Source organism: Stegodyphus dumicola, chromosome X2 (genome assembly GCF_044657685.1).
Source record: "Stegodyphus dumicola isolate Sdum_Otavi_A_Nest chromosome X2, ASM4465768v1".
Taxonomy (NCBI): domain Eukaryota; kingdom Metazoa; phylum Arthropoda; class Arachnida; order Araneae; family Eresidae; genus Stegodyphus; species Stegodyphus dumicola.
This window is the reverse complement of record NC_140781.1, coordinates 124321356-124338226: the sequence shown is the minus strand read 5'-3', so window position 1 is coordinate 124338226 and position 16871 is coordinate 124321356. Positions and strand designations below refer to the sequence as shown.

At 31.5% G+C, this 16871-nt stretch overlaps 2 protein-coding genes across 3 annotated transcripts in view; both read right to left on the bottom strand.

The window, feature by feature from the left end:
- Positions 1–320: 320 nt before the first annotated feature.
- On the bottom strand, positions 321–7445 carry LOC118200796 (uncharacterized). The gene is made up of 3 exons (XM_085809211.1): positions 7309–7445; positions 5103–5212; positions 321–630 (listed from the first exon to the last, which is right to left on the bottom strand). The coding sequence occupies exons 1-3, from the start codon at positions 7385–7387 to the stop codon at positions 505–507; spliced, it is 315 nt and encodes a 104-aa protein (XP_085665337.1). The 5' UTR covers positions 7388–7445; the 3' UTR covers positions 321–504.
- Positions 7446–14897: 7452 nt separating this feature from the next.
- The window catches only part of LOC118200797 (uncharacterized), a 53930-nt gene continuing 51956 nt past the window's right edge, over positions 14898–16871 (bottom strand). For both annotated transcript variants that reach the window (XM_035372758.2, XM_035372759.2), the window contains exon 5: positions 14898–15692. In XM_035372758.2, the coding sequence (XP_035228649.1) occupies positions 15514–15692 (179 nt within the window). In that variant the 3' untranslated portion in view covers positions 14898–15513. The remainder of the gene's footprint in view (positions 15693–16871) is intronic.

Below are 16871 nucleotides of genomic sequence, written 5' to 3'. Positions count from 1 at the left end.
AAAATACTATAATAATTTATTATACCAGATAAAATTTAACTGTTAATTTGTTTAGGAATATTTAAGTTTTTAAATATTTATCTCATGTGACTTTTTCTATAACATCATTATAAATGTACATGTTGATATGGACATACCAATTATTTTTTTTTTCATCAAATAGCTTTATGGTATTAAATGATTTAAAAAGAGGCAACTGGACAAAAGAAAGCAATTAGAAGTTGGCTAATTTTTTATTAATTTGTTGTCAAATGCTGTACATTTTAGATTATGCTCATATGATGACAATGAGTTATTTAAATTATAAAATTATTATGAACATATCCCACATAAATTAACAAGTATAAAATTTCAAGTTGTTTGAAGTATTATGAACTGTAATACTTGCAAAAGAAATACACATGAAATTAATTTAAGGATTAGGTTTATTTTACAGATATTCGAAAACTGCAATTACTGTTAAACAATAAAAACTAACATTAAATCTGAAGAGCATATTTTTTTTCAATAATAAAATTCAACATAGACTTCATGCAGCTTCGCCATATTTGTTCTATAGTTCGCTGTCTTTAATATCCTGCTTGATTTTTGTAAAAGTGAATTTATCACCCAATGTTTTGAGAACAGCTCCTAAACAAGAAAAAGAAAAATTTGTAATAATTTCACACTTCAGATGGTTTCAGTTTTTAAATATGGTTGAAGTATTAAAAGATGCATATAAAATGCACTGAGTATTTCATATTTAAAAATTTACATTTCAGTAATTAAAAATTTAATTTCATACTATCACACAGTAAGCTACAATTATATACCTTACACAATGCCTATAATTTCAAGTAAAAAATACTTAAGATTTGTTTAGAACTGCAAGGTTGAGAAAGTCTTTAATGGCTATGTTTGTATTTAAGTATATGAGAAAAAACTTAATTTTGTATTAATTATATTGCATTAGCCTTTTCAATTTTACTCCTACATATAGTAAAGAATATTCGCTTTCTTACAGATAACTTTTTCTTAAATAAAGAGTAAGCAGAAAACTAATCACAACACTACATACATATAACAGAATACTTCATAAACCTATACATGTCATTAACATACGTATATGCATTAACAGGCTATTTTACACATTTCAATAAACCAATACACAATCAAAAGTATTATCAGTAAATTCCTCCAAAATCAGAGCAAAAATCTTTAATTATGATAACATTGGCATCTCAGTTTGCAATATAAAATATTTCAAGTCTACATTCATGTGCATTCTAAGCACACAGAAAGCTGAATAACAATAAAATTATAAATACCATAAAAAAGTTAAGAGCCTCGTAGAATGATAGCAAGACTAAATGAAGTCTTCCTTCAAAAATCAATTTAAATTCAAAAATTTGCCTTCCTGTTTAACATCTCAAAATAGAGTTACTGCTTACACTAACTAAATTTCCTGTCTTGGCAAAATAAAAATTGTCACTTCTGTTGCAGGAAATATTTGCTGCAAACTTTGTATGCAAATAATCCAGTGAAACAATTTTAATTGTGGCTTGAATATTTTCTTTATTAAATAAATGAAAAATTCCCACATAATATTAATTTATGATCCACATGAAGCTTTTTACCTCTACCATATCATGCAGCTATTTTAAAATATATACTCTCATATAAAAGCCACAGAATTTTTTTACCAATATTAATATAGTATAAATCATTAATAAATCTTCTAAAAACAGCCCCAAAATTTCTGAATTTGATATCCAAAACATAATTCTACGTAACTGTTAATGTATGCATTTGCTTGCACATACTTAAAATGAATTATACACACAAAAACTTAACATATTAACTTTAATAAATTCTTAATTAGCAGGATGACTCAATTAAGGTAAAATATGAAAGAAATCTACCTGATGGAATAGTTGTAAAAGATATATTTATAAAAAGCTAATATTGTTTACCTTACACATGGCAGAAATTGAGTAAACTGTATGCAGCTGGATTATTTATTAGGAATAGAAGTTAGATCAAAGTATCAAAGTCACACTAGGGCTTTAACCATTTGGGTGCAAAGAAGCATCTCGATTTAAAAAAGCTAATAGAATTTTATAACTTTTACAATCTAGTACAAATATTAGACACATAAACAACACTAAATGCCATTATTTACTTGCATATTTTCTTTCTTTGTGTACTTTACTCCTTAATTTTTCAGGATATGATTTAGAAACAGAGTTATGGTAAAAATGTATACTGGTAAAAAACATATTGCTGAAACTGATAAGTCCTTTGAATTATATACTATAATGCAAAGAGAGATGGAATATGTGACTAAATATGATAAATCAGATTACAATAACATTAAACAAATAACATGAAAAACTGAAAAAAGAAATTTTATTTGAAATTATTTTTTAACTCATGGAAAGACAGACAGTATTTCCAACTTATTAAATTCAATTATATTTTACCTTCGTCAAACCAATATTGGTAAGAGAGTTGTATTTAAAATCGGTGCTAAGCTAAAGCTGCTTTGTTGCCTAATTTTATACTATTGAAAATACCGGTAATTGTCAAAGTTATTCGTACTCAATATGTGTAAGATTATTAATGAGCTGCCAAACCGCAGTTAACCATCTAATATACTACATTCAATGTTATTATTTTTCTTTTTGAATGTCAGGTTTTCATTATTTCTGCCAATATATCTGTAACAGGACATAAAGATTGAGTTAATGTAGAATAGAAAATTACCTTGCAAGTTAGCACCTTTACCTTAGTGGCAGTACTTCAGAATACTTTCTAGAGAATGTATGCAAGCAATGCATACATTCTCTAGAAAAAACATTTAAAATTATTATACTTAAACAAAAAATTCATATTTGTTACAGCAAAATATCATTAACACAATAAACCAGAGTTGAATGCAAATCTAGTTTAACTCCATTCTTGAAAACTAGTTTATTACTTTCAATTTAATTTAAAAATAATAAAAAATAAGGTACGTATTATGATGACTACCTAGATATCTCACCTAAACTGGCAATCCTTGTAGGTTATACAGGTTAACCCTAACATAGGTTATAAAGGGATAGAGATAAGATAGAGAGTATTAATCCCACACTAGGGACTCTAACATTTGGTAGGAACAGTTTGAAAAGTGAAACAGATATTTATAGTCAACCAATACAAAACAAAAACAATAGTTCTTTAGGGACAAAGCCCCTTTGGACTAATAAATACGAGTAAATTAACAGCTTTTAGCTATTTTTTCTTCTTGTAAAAAATAGACATACAGAATATTTTTAGAAAATAACAGTACTTTAAGCATGCATTTTCCACATATTTAACACAATAATTCATTCTAGCTCTGTTGCAATACTGGCAAAGGTACTCCTCTGTTATTAGGAAGGGATTCAGAAATGTACAATGAAACCTCGAGATACGAGGAAAGTATGAGCAAAATACGAGCATTAATTCGAGTAACGAGCAATGAGCCAGGCTGTTGGTACGGGTAGCGCCATTTCCCTATCTGGCTCAACTCGGGGAATCCCCTCGTCAGATCACTTAGTGTTCTTTTATATACGTGTTTGTGCACTTGTAAGTTAATTGTTTTGACATTTAACGTGAAAATAATTATTTCAAGATGCCTCGCAAGAAGATTGTTGCCTCAGATAGTGCTGCAAAGAAAAATAAGGAGGCCATGGCCGTCGATATCAAGAAAGAAATCATAGATAAACATAAGCATGGTGACGGAATTGGCGAAGACTTGCGGCCTTTCAACATCGAAAATCTATACTATTCTGAAGAAGCAGGAAGAAATTAAGAAACCTGATGTAGCCAAAAGAATTATAGTTGCTTCCAAGCACCATAAAAGTACTCTTAGATGTTGAGAAGCTGTTGTTGGTGTTGATTAATGAGAAGGAGTTAAAATGTTGGTAACAAAGTTAAACTATTGTTATATTACTTACCAGTGTTATTTATTAGGAAAAATTGACTTGATATTAAAATATTGATATTTTTTGGGGTGTGGAATGGGTTAACTGAATTTCCATTATTTTCAATGGGGAAGCTTGTTTCTAGATACGAGAAATTCGCTATACCAGTTGAATGCTGGAACGAATTAAACTCGTATCTCGGGGTTCCACTGTAGATCTGTAAGCATGTGTATATGCATGTATGCGCATATATGTGTATAAGTATACACATACATACAAAAGAATATACACATGCACACACGTTTAAAAATGTAAATGTAGGTTAAATACCTACATTTAAAAATGCATGCATATAAACACACATTTCTGAATCTGGTCCTGATAACAGAAGAATACCTACATGAATCATAGGATTTACATTAATCAGTTTTATTAGAATTCTTAAATGCAGAGGATTTACATTAATCAGTTTTATTAGAATTCTTAAATGCAGAGGATTTACATTAATCAGTTTTATTAGAATTTTTAAATGCAGAGGATTTACATTAATCAGTTTTATTAGAATTTTTAAATGCAGAGGATTTACATTAATCAGTTTTATTAGAATTTTTAAATGCAGAGGATTTGCATTAATCAGTTTTATTAGAATTCTTAAATGAAATCTTCACTATCCGAAAATTCAGCTTCATTTCCAGCTGAAACTGTATCAGGACAATCTCATTTATATTATTTCCCTCTAACAACTGAACATTTTGAAAACCTTTTCTATTCCATGGAAAACTAATGCTACATTAAACATACATTTTCTAAATCTGAAAATTTTAAGTTAGCTTAGAAACTGTAATCATTCTTAAAAAAGTTTGATTTATGCAGATGTTAGATCAATAAAATTACTTTCCTGTGAAAAAGTAATATGGCATTGAACAACACGATTTTACACATCAAGATATACTGAGTGAAAATTCCTGAAATGTTTTATTTCTTGGTATCTCTGCAAGAATTGTATAAATAAGACTACCTCCCTTCTTTAAAAAAAAAATGTGTAGTAAATACTATGAAGAAAATTGGTTACATTATTTACAGTTCATAATTAATAGAAAATAAATCATTTCTTAGCTTATCAGAATTTATTTTTATCACATTCATAAACAGTACTAATTTAAACAAACATACCATTATGATTTCAATAACTATGAAATAGAAAATCCAAATCTGCATCTTTGATGGTCTAGTAGATTGGACGTCTCGTTTACTACAATTCAGCAGGGTGCTGACTCCCCAGACTGTAATATATATATATAATTAATTTACAAGGAAAAAAGCAACAAAAATATAAACAATTTCTTGGTTTTATATAAGCATTTCTGCACATTTACAATTTTAATTTTTTTAACTATCTAGTTATATCAAAATACATGATTTAGTAAAATATAATTCAAATAATTTAAGGTATTTTAGATCAAATACTAATTTTTCAATAAATTTTTTCATGCAAGTCTAATAATCAACATAACTATCAAGTTTTGACTTCGAAAATTATGTTTAGAGAAACTTGAAGCTGCAGTAAATAGTAATAAATTTATTCAAAACTGAAAGTAAAGCATTCTTACTTTATTTTCTTTCTTTAACTATGACAGATCTTTTAAAACAACAAAAAAGAAATGCATTCATGAAAGGACTTAGGACTTACTTATTATTCATGAAAGGATATATTTCAGTAATTACAAGTGCATAAAAATTCAGTATATATATATAAAAAAATTAACACAGATTTGGAACAAAGTACCTGTGTTTCTATGGCATAAAATTTCCTTTTTTAATAGCACAATATCTTTGAGTTAAAGATTATATATTAAAGCAAATTTATAAAACTAAATTCAAAAATAAGAAATTAAATTATTTTTAGGGAAAACACTAAGCAAATAAAAAAATTAACATTTCCATAACAGATTTAAGAACAATTAGTCATGTTAATATTGCCTTTCTTTTTCCATTAAAAGCTATTTCCTGCTTAATTACAGTATGCTTTAAGATAAATATTAAAACGTTTGAGTAAAAATAATATAACTATAAAAAGGTGAGACACATACAAAAAGGAGTGACACAAACAGTAAGAAACAGACTAGTGCAAAATTTAACAGTACCAAATCCTGAAAATGAATCATTAGGCACGTACACAAAAGAACAACACATGGAAAATCACATTTCCTACACGGACGCTATTTATAAAATTTTGTATAGGTGAAAAAAGTACGAGTATTAAACACTGAAAATATAAAATGGAAGCACTTCCACAGAGAACCCGGTAAATGTAAACATCGCCAACTTTGGCGATAATAGTTCAAATCTGGTAACCCAGCGGATTTATCCTATTCGCTTGTTCGAAGTTTGCAACCATTCCTCTTGCGTTCATTTTGTTGAATTATCACTGTCGTTGTTCGCATTTGCAGATTTATATTATTATTCTCTTACTTATTATTATTTTTTCTGAATTTTTTAACAACGAATAGATAGAAATATTTTCGTAGATAGATGCCGGTTCTCGGTTCGTGATGAAAGGAAGAAAATACGGCGGGAGGGGTGAAGCTAATTTGTAACACGGCTGTTCACGTTGTGTTCTTTTAACAGCTCTAAGAACCAGCAATTTAAATTACTAAGTAATGCTTTTATTTTTATTATTGGCTATTGTCATCTAAAATTATGAGAATAAATCAATTTTCTGGCGTAAAATTTTAACAAGGTAATATATTGTTAATGCTTTTCTAACATTAACCTTTCAGAGGATGGCAAGAGTGACATAAATAGATGATTGAGTTGAAATAAAAAAGATTATTCTTTATCTAACATGACAGAATAGTTTGATGCATCACCATGGTCATCAAAATTTGCAAACCACTGCTGGTGTAAGGAATATATTGTTTTCTGTGTTAACTGGAATTTAAAACAATTTTTTTTTGTTTGTTTTTGTTTATCACGTTTAACAGGTTAATTTCAGTACATTAATACTAATTTATATTTTTCAAATGAATTTTTATTTCCGTTATAAATGCTTATATATTGTCATATACTTAATATATTCTTTTCTGTGCTAAATTGAATTTAATATAATTTTCGTATATCACGTTTAACAGGTTAGTTTTACATCTACATGCTTATTATCTGTGAATTTCTACTACCATATGCTTAATATATTGTTTTGTCTGCTAACTTGAATTTACATGCACTAAAAATCACGTTTACAAAATATCACGTTTGCGGCTCGGCTCATCGCCGATGAACCGCGAGCTTGGCGAGTAAAAATGCAACGGCGCCAACGGGTTCTTTCCCGAAGCGCCAACGGGTTCTCTGCGGATGAAAACCCTATAAAATATTCACTTACTTTCTTCAAATATAACTTCGATGGATTCAGTCACAAACGCCAATCCACGAACAAACAATATTCTTTGCGACTTTACCATTCTTTTCGACCGCCATTGCTGAGTGCTGACTTCACAAATATCCCGCCACAACCGGAAGTAGAAAGTGTCTGCTTTTCCATTGGTCAGTGAACAAGAATTGCAACGCTTTTTTTTTTCTTTATAATTAAATATATTAAGAAAGCCTCTAAATTAGCATATGAAATAAACTTACTTTTGCATTATATAAATTTATATTCACAACATCTCTGTATTAAGATAATAATTAAATTTTTGTACGAAAAATAGAAATGTCCGTGTATGCGCATGCTCAGTGTATAATCGTAAATCCGGTTAATTTTTATAAGTTAGCGTAAAATGAACTATGCAAATTTTAAGTTCATTTAACTGGACCCTTGTACTTATTCTGTAGATCTCCATATTAAGAATGTCTTTAACTGTTTCAGGAAAAATATAAAATATAATATAATTATTTATTTACATTATTTATTAATTTTTTCCTCATATAAAAATTATTAAAATCGCTATATCATTTTTTCCGTACATTAAACAAAATAAAAAAAATTAGCTTCATATGATTTTTATAACAAAGATTAAAGGAACTGAAATATATGTAAAATATCAGGATTCAGCTTGCAATTTCGTAGAGTTATTATTATTATTATTAAATAAAAATATTAGTATATCTTTGATTATAATTAATGATCCTTTGGTCTACAGTAAGTTAAACGTTAAGTTAAACGTAAGTTAAACGTCAAGAAGTTAAACGTTTTCGAGCATCTTCTGCTGTATTTATTATTCTATTCCTCGACATGAAAGATTTGCTAGTCTTATTCCAATTTAATTGCCCACATTTGCTAAATAAAATAAGGCGAGTATTGTACCAAACTCAGTAAGTACACAAATTTAATATACAGCTTATTCCAGTTAAATGGGTAATAGGATTTTCATAAAAGAAATTAAATTGTGTAAATTAATGTAAGTGTTCATATGAATAAAAATAACAAATTTGATATAAGAAAATAAATAAGTTATTTTGAAGATGTTTGAATTAAGAAAATATAATTTTTTGCAAAAATGCACGTAAAGATTTAGCTCACATGTTAAAATTTATAGAAAAATTTTAGCCTCATATATGAATGCCCCTTTTTTCATGTTCGTGGACAAGGAAAACAAAGTGAAATGCCAGAAATACACTAAATATTTTGAATTAATAAACTTCATTTTCAATCTTTTTAGACTTCGTATAATATCCGTAAAAGTGACGAATGAAATATACCATAAAGGCAGTAGTTTCTTTCAGAACATTCGGATTCGTATAATATGCGTAAAAGTGACGAATAAAATATACCATCATGGCGGTAGTTTTATCAGTACATTCGGATTCGTATAATTTTCGTAAAAATAACGTGTGGAAAATAACGATCAAGAGTCAACAGTAACTTCAGCCTTTTTCATTCGTATAAATTTCGTAAAAGTAACGTTCAAAAAATACCATACCCTTATTTCACCAAAATTATACGTATATTTTTGGAGACGTGCTGCCTGGGCAGATTTATGCAGAAACTTAATGTATATTACATAACAATTCGTCATAAAAAAGGATCGTCTCACGGAAACGCCGACGCCCTGGCCAAAAATTGCAGATATTGTTCCAGGATCGAAGCAAATTACGAGCTGGTTAATCCGTCATACTTCATATTACAACTTCAACATCGTCTAAACCAGACGCATGGAGTGACTAAGAAGTTAGGAAAGACCATTTGGTCGAAACCATGTCTTGTACCGTAAGTTCGAAACGGATAATGGAAAGGCATTCCGATAGCAGTTGATATATTCGAGATCTCAGACGTCTTTAAAGAATTACATAGCAGCCTGACTGGAGGCCACTTCGGAATAGTGAAGACTTTGCATAGAGTTCGAGAGCGCTCCTACTGGAGCAATGCAAGGGCTGACATCCAAAAGTGGTGCCAGTCTGTGCCAATCGGAAAGGACAGAAGAAACGCAGCCGAGGATAGTTGCAACGTTACAATGTAGGAGCGCCTTTTGAACCGCTTCCTCCTTTGACATCCTGAAACCTCTGCCACGAACTGCTGATGGAAACACATTCATCCTCGTTGTCACTGATTACTTCACCAAGTGGCATGAAGCGCATCTTATCCCTGATAAAGAGGCTGTCTCGGCAGCAGAGGTATTGATGGCAGCATTGCATTTCCCGGTCTAGTGTGCCTCTTCAGCTACATTTACGATCAAGAAAGAAATTTTACCTCGGTCGTAATTAAAGATCTCTGCAAACTACTCGCCATCTTCAGAATCCAAACTATACTCTTACATCCCCTGTCAGAATGCATGTTAGGTTTAATCGAAACTTCCTTAATAACCTCTCGCTGATGGTTTCCAGAAATTACCACGACTGGAACCAGAAGTTATCCCTTTTTTTATTGGCCTATTGCAGTGCTATCCACGAGACTACCGGCTATTTATCATCCCAGATGGTCTTTCGCTGTAACCTTCTACCTTGTGATCTCTTGTTTGGTTGCCCTCCGGATGCGCCTTCATCGCCTGAGGAGACATCTAAGATCTCCCAGATACGGTTTGAAAAGATGCACAGTTTTGCACGAGAGTGAGTCATCTTCGCGACGGAAAAGTTGAAGACTCGATACGACACGAGAGCTAAAGGACATCGATTTAACGAAGGTGACAAGGTATTGGAATCCAAATCGACGAAAAGGACTTTTTCCTAAACTACAGTTACCTTCGGATGGTCTTTACACGGTCCAAAACAGGTTGAACGACGTCCTAGTTCGGATACATAAATCATCAAATTCTAAACCGAAAGTCATTCATGATGACAGGCTAGGCCCTTACTATGGCTCTAGTACATGGTCCACATATTGTATATAATGGAAATAGTATACTAAGACCCATGGTCCTATTTGTATATAAATTTGTAATTTTTTGCATTTACTTATTGGTTTAGCATTTGATTTGTTTTATGTCATTTATTGAAATTATTCTTTTAGTATTGCATTGATTTTCCTTATTTATGAGTATGGCTTCTTGTCTAGGGATCATACTGCCCAGGTCGTGCAGTCCTTTGGAAGGAGGTAATCTTACGAATTTTACACATATATAAATAATGTTAGTGAAATTATATATGAAATTGTAGCATTTTTTTAAAACCAAAATATCTGAAAATTAGCAAAAAAATCGGCGAAAGTCGCGTCACTTTGAGACCATTTTGTGGCATTTTGGACCGGTCCCTGTATAATTGTTGTCGGTATTAAAACTGAATAACTGTAATTGATGCTGTAACAGTATACGACCCTCATATGCCTTCCAGTAATTTCGAGAAGTGAATGGTATTAGAAATTTGTCGGCTGGTGGGAGAAAACTATATAAGACCGTGGAGAGCATCACTTTCGGAGTAGTATTGTTTAGCTCGGCGTAAGTGCGGAGAATCGAGTTCTCTCCGTGTTAATTTCGCTCTTTAGATGTGCTTTACATTGCTTTGTTTTAGCGTTTTTGATAGTTTGAAATATAACTACTGATTGTACTATGCAGTACTGTGTAGGGTTGTTCGAGTATTTTTGTGGAAAGCTCCAGCACTGTGAAATGTTCCTTTTGGTAAAATAAATGTTTTCAAGCCACCATCAATTCTGTGTCCATTCAATTTATTACGAACCGTAAGAACGGAACAATAGACATCATAGAACAAATAGTGTGATATTTATTGACAATGGTGCATCAAAATAGCACCATTGTCAATAAATATCACACATATGTTCCAATATGTTTTGGAACAAAATAAAAAGTTTTAAAATTGTTTCTCGGTATCTTATATCCTCGGTAAAGTTATGGTTTATTGTTACCGTTGCCATACAAATTACATATTTTGTATAAATCCAAACTGTGTGTTACCTCCATTTTCTTCTCCATTTAGTAAACCTTTTTTATAACTACTCAATAAAAGTAACTTCATATACTTTGATTTTATTCTAAAAACAGCTTTAAGTTATATGTAAGACTTACATACTGTCTTAAATGCATCAGAATTCCATTTTAGTGAATGAGGTAATGAAAGTTAAAATTTTCCTCAACAAGTAAGAACACAAAGATATTATATATTGCAAATGAGAGTAAGTGAAAATGCATATAAGGCTCTGGAAAGTTTTTAAGTCCCAAGATAAAAATCAAGTCTCAGAAAAGTATATATAACATAAACAAAAGCTAAGAAATCAAACCTTTCTGTTTGAAACAATACAAATGTATAATTTCCGAAATAACATAAAATATAATTAATATAATAAAACTTTAATAATATATTTATTTAGATTTTTATCTTGGGAATAAATACAATGTTGAACAACTTTAAAGTCAGTATCCTACAAAACCGCATATTTTTCAATCATCTTTATGAACTGTTTTTATGACCAATAATGTAAGTTGAGTTAAAATTTGGACTTTGAATTTTTCAACGCAATCTTGATGGCAGGATGTGGGCTTTTTCTCGTTCGATGCAGACAACTATCCTTGTAAGCAAACTACAATATCATACACCAAAGATTTCTTTCTGTGTTCCACTCAGGGCTTTCTGTGTTCAGCACAGAAAAAACGCCATGAAAGGAATAGTTATCTCGTTGACTTCAAACTGTGCTTATAGACAGGAAATAGTGAATACTCTCATTATCTCTCTGATGTTCTACTTTCCTGTTTTGAACAACTGGAGCATCAGGCATCAAAGTTCACCCAACATGTCTTGATATTTTGCTTCCTTTATTTTTCCATCAGTTACTACAATAGTCAGAATATTGAATCATCATCTGCAAACTCTTGTTAAACCAATATATCATTTTATCATGCTGCCCTTTGAAGAATAAGGTTTCACGACTTGAAAATTGTACCGGAATAAAGACAGCTGTCCAGTCCAAATTAATGTTTCCTTTTTTCCTTTGGAAACTACTTTGATATCTATGAGTTACCTTTTTTTTAAAACTTTCTGGCTAATACACTGGTGAAAGAAATTAAGAGAATTTTCATATTTGATCTACGATCTCCAGAGCTACTCGACAAATTTTAATAAAATTTGGTGTGAACATAGATTTATATAATACAAACAAAATAAACATTCAACAGTTATAATAGACACGCATGTTCGTGTGTAACACTCATGGGAGTCTGAAGGTCTGAAACAGCGGTTGAAGAAGACACAAAAGAAATGGGTTAATAGGGGGTATGATCCCCTCTTACAGCCATACAGCTCTCGCAGCGTGATGTCATACTGGAAATATGGCAGTTTATCAGTGCCCGTGGCAACTGGTCGCACTCATTCAGCAACGTGTTTTCAGTTCTTGGATGGTTCTCGGAGGGTGCTGCGAGTTGCAATTGCCCTCCCCAGAACTTCCCAGACATGCTCTATAGGGTTGAGGTCTGGAGACCTGGCTGACCAATCCATCCGGCAAATATCCTCACTCTCGAGAAATTCGCCGACCAGAAGAACTCTATGTGGCCTCGCGTTATCGTTCTGTAAGATGAACTCGGGGCCCACCGCACCCCGAAAAGGCGAACATAAGGCTCCAAGACCTCATTCCTATACCTCAAGTCTGTCAAAGACGTGGAGAGGTGTGCGGCCATCCAACATGATGCCTGCCCAGACCATTACACCGCCACCTCCATAATGGTTGATTTCGCGGACATTGGAGGATAGGTAGCGGGTCCCTGGCTTTCTCCATATGAAAGTACGGCGAGAATCGGTGCTTAGGCTAAAACGGGACTCGTCGGTGAACAGAACGGTCGCCCATTGCTCCGTACTCCAATCACTATGTTGCCTGCACCATGCTAATCCGACTCTACTGCCCATAGACGTGAGCGGGACGCAAATAGCCGGTCTTCTGGCAACAACCCTCTCTCATTCAGTGTTTGGAACCAGTCACCCTTGTTACACGGGTTCTTGTGGCTGCATACAGGTCCCGAGAGAGCTGAGAAGCTGTAGCCCCTCTGTTACGCCTCTCTATAATGGACAAATAGTGATCTTGTCTGGCTTTCGGGGTTCTTGAACGACCTTGCCCAGGCTTTCTCTCGATGGATCCAGTATCCTGGAACTGTTTCCAAAGGTTACACACGACGCTGGGCGTTAAATTATCATCTCTGCATATCTGGACTTGCAATTGGCCTGCCTCTAGCCTTCCCACAAATCGCCACCTCATTCCTTCATCTAAACGTTGGTGGTTAATCATTCTTACTGTTTCGATGTGAATTTAACCGATTGCTGCAAGATAACACCAAGAAATTCGCCTAGGTGTGCTAGCGAACGCAATTCGTCTTACCCTCCACGCGCTTATAAAGCCTGTTTTTTCTGCTGGCTTCGCCTACACACATGTGTACGCTTACGTATTTGCCGTACAAACTTTGCATTTGTATCTAGAAGCGGTGGGTTTTCCTTCAGTTCAGTTATTTTCATGCAATTCGATATAATATGCAAATTGTCTTAATTTATTTCACCAGTGTACATTAAGGCTTTCCCATCAGATTAACGCGAATTTTAATTTTTATTTGAGCTTAAGGCACTGTAACTTCTTTAGAAGATAACGCTTTTAATATATTTCCATCGACGTGCAGTTGAGCTTTAACAACTTGAAAATAAATTACCCTTTTTATTTTTCATAGTGTGGTGTATATTTGTGAAAACAAAATTATTTGCTGCAGTTTTTGACCTACCTGTAGATCTTACAGTAACTGTAACCACGTTTTTCACAAATCATCACTCCAAGAATTCTGCCACATTCTGAGACAAACAAAAAATACTTATTCTTCAGCATAACTATGAATTACAGGAGCGAACTCTTAATTAAGCAAAGAAACTCAACAGCTTTGGTCTTAAAGTTCCAGGAAAAATTCAGTTTATGTACTTTTTCAGAAAAAAATATCTATCTTACATTTTTTCCATTGGAAAACAATGCATTTATTTGTATGTCTTTAATACTGTTCTAAAACGATTTGATTGGAATAGCAAATTGATTTGTACTTCGGCCATTATATTTATGCTTGCATTCACTGTCTTACTTAGCTATTAATTTATTTCGCCTTAAACTTTTTCCAGTTTTTAAATTTATTGACCATACGTTCACCCCTATTACGCCGAAATATTCTTTCATATTACTGCAAATAATGTGTGTGAATTTTAAGTCTGACTAAGCTATAAGGACTATTATCTCTGGATTATATACTATATTTTAAATCAATAAGTTTGAAATGCAATCAGAATGATTTGTACAATTAAATCACGCGCGCAATTTTCCCTGAATTTCTATGAAAATATCATTGTTTCCCGCTGTCGCTACACAAGTGTAACGCTTATTTTATGCTGCAAAGAGTGAAACGTTGAGAGAATCTGACTTGTCCTTTTAGTTAAGATCCGTTTCATTCCATTCAAATGAGTTTGCATGTATGTGTAAGCAATCTGTGAGACTCGTTAGCGAAATCCCTTGCTCATCATAAAAGGACACATATAGTTATTTAATGTAACTAATAACAAAAAAAAAAAAAAAAAAAAAAAAAAAAATAAGCACTTTATTTATCATTGTTGAAGTTACAAAATGACACATATCTTTACTTTCAAATATTTTATTTGGTTCTCTGCAGGGAACGCAAAGTAACTTAAAAAAAGTCATTTCTGTAATTATCATTTTCGGTAATCCATATAGTTTAAAGATTATTGTTAAATAAATTCACTTTTCGTAAAGGCGCTCAAAAAAGTGTTAAAAGTCTTATTATATTCTAGTGCAATTTTTTTTTTCGTTAGTAAGACAAAAAGCATAAAATAAGAACACAATTATTTTATTTAAATTGCATTGAATATGCAATTCAAATATATATAAATATTGAATATGCAATTTAATTTTTGTTTTAGTTATTTTAAAATAGTAGTATATAGTAGTATACTATATAAATTAATTATTAAAATAGTAGTATAATTTGCAAAATCTGAAAAATAAAACCTTTCAATTACTAATTAGGGTATTATTCTATGCGCAATTATTTACTTTGCGTTCCAGTGCCAGTCGTAAATATGTCAAAATGCACTCTATTAATTTTTAGTGTACTATAATATATATACTGCATGTCAAATAGTTTACTGAAGTTTCTAGTTCTTGGCCTTGTTCTTGTTTTTAGTTCGTTCTCGCTATTTTACCTTCCTCGTCGCATCTTAACTTGAGTAACCGGGAAGCTTTTCGAAGTTTCATTGAAGCCACTTCTTTGGGTGCTGCGCAGTTACCAATAATTTCTGTATTCATGTGGAATGTATCATTTACCCATTTGAAGTTGCAATCACAATTCAAATCATTTTCTATAGATAAAATTAAAAAAGAAAAAAGAATGATGAAATTAGTTTTTGCTCATTTAAATCATGTTACATGTTTCATTCCACAGTCTAGCAAGAAATCAGTGTTCTAACTTTACATTATCCCTTTTCTTTTATGGGATAAAAGATGCCAAATAGAGTTTTTGCATAAACCTATGTATATATATATATATGCACCAAGGTTGTATATTAGACAGCGTTAAATTAAATATGTTGTTCTTATTTCTTATAACAGGGTTCTGGTTTCCAAATATTATCAATACAAATATTTTAAGTGCGTCAATCTATTTCGTTTTTTGTTATATGTTTAGTTATCGAACTAACTAAGATATGTTTAAAACACACTTCTAGAGTCAAAAAACGTTAATGATGGGAGCATATTTTTTATTAATGGCAGCAAATATTAAGAGCATTTATCCTTTTAGAGAAAATTGTTTTAGTCATGTTGTTACACAGCGGAAAGCATTTATACTTAACATAGTTAAACGAAAGAACTTGTAAAAATACAGTATTTACATTTTCGAAATATTGTTCCACACTTTTTTAAAAGATTATAGATAACCATTCAACATTCACACACAGTTGTTTACCTGGCTAGACAAAAGACAGACAGAATTACAGTACATTCGAATCAATCAGAACATTTACAGTTTTATATCAACAACAGGAAAATGAATTCACGAAAAACAAAAACAGGTCTATTACACAGAGCACTTGATAAAAGTTGCTTGTTAGAAAAGTAACGTGCTATGATTACTATTAAGTGAACTGATAATACGTAATGAAAAATTTAACATATTATCTTGGCAAAATTTGGCTGATTAACGTCAGCTAATTTTTCATGCTGATTAACCTACATATCTTATTAAGTATGCAAATATTTTATTTTAAAAATTTAGTTTTCGACTTTCCGATTTAAAATGCATAATCTCGTTTGCAATAATTTACTAGTTCATGAACACAACAATATTATTGGTTGAAAATTGAGAATAGAATGTAGATTACGAAAAGTTATTATTTTATCTAAGGGTGTCGCGAATTTCTTGGCAAGCTTATTCACTTTTCTTCATTGTAATAAAATTATAGGAGATATAATTTTCATATCACATATAGAAAGCAGCTTTATTTCCATTTTAAAAGAAAATGGAAATTATTTCTGTTGGT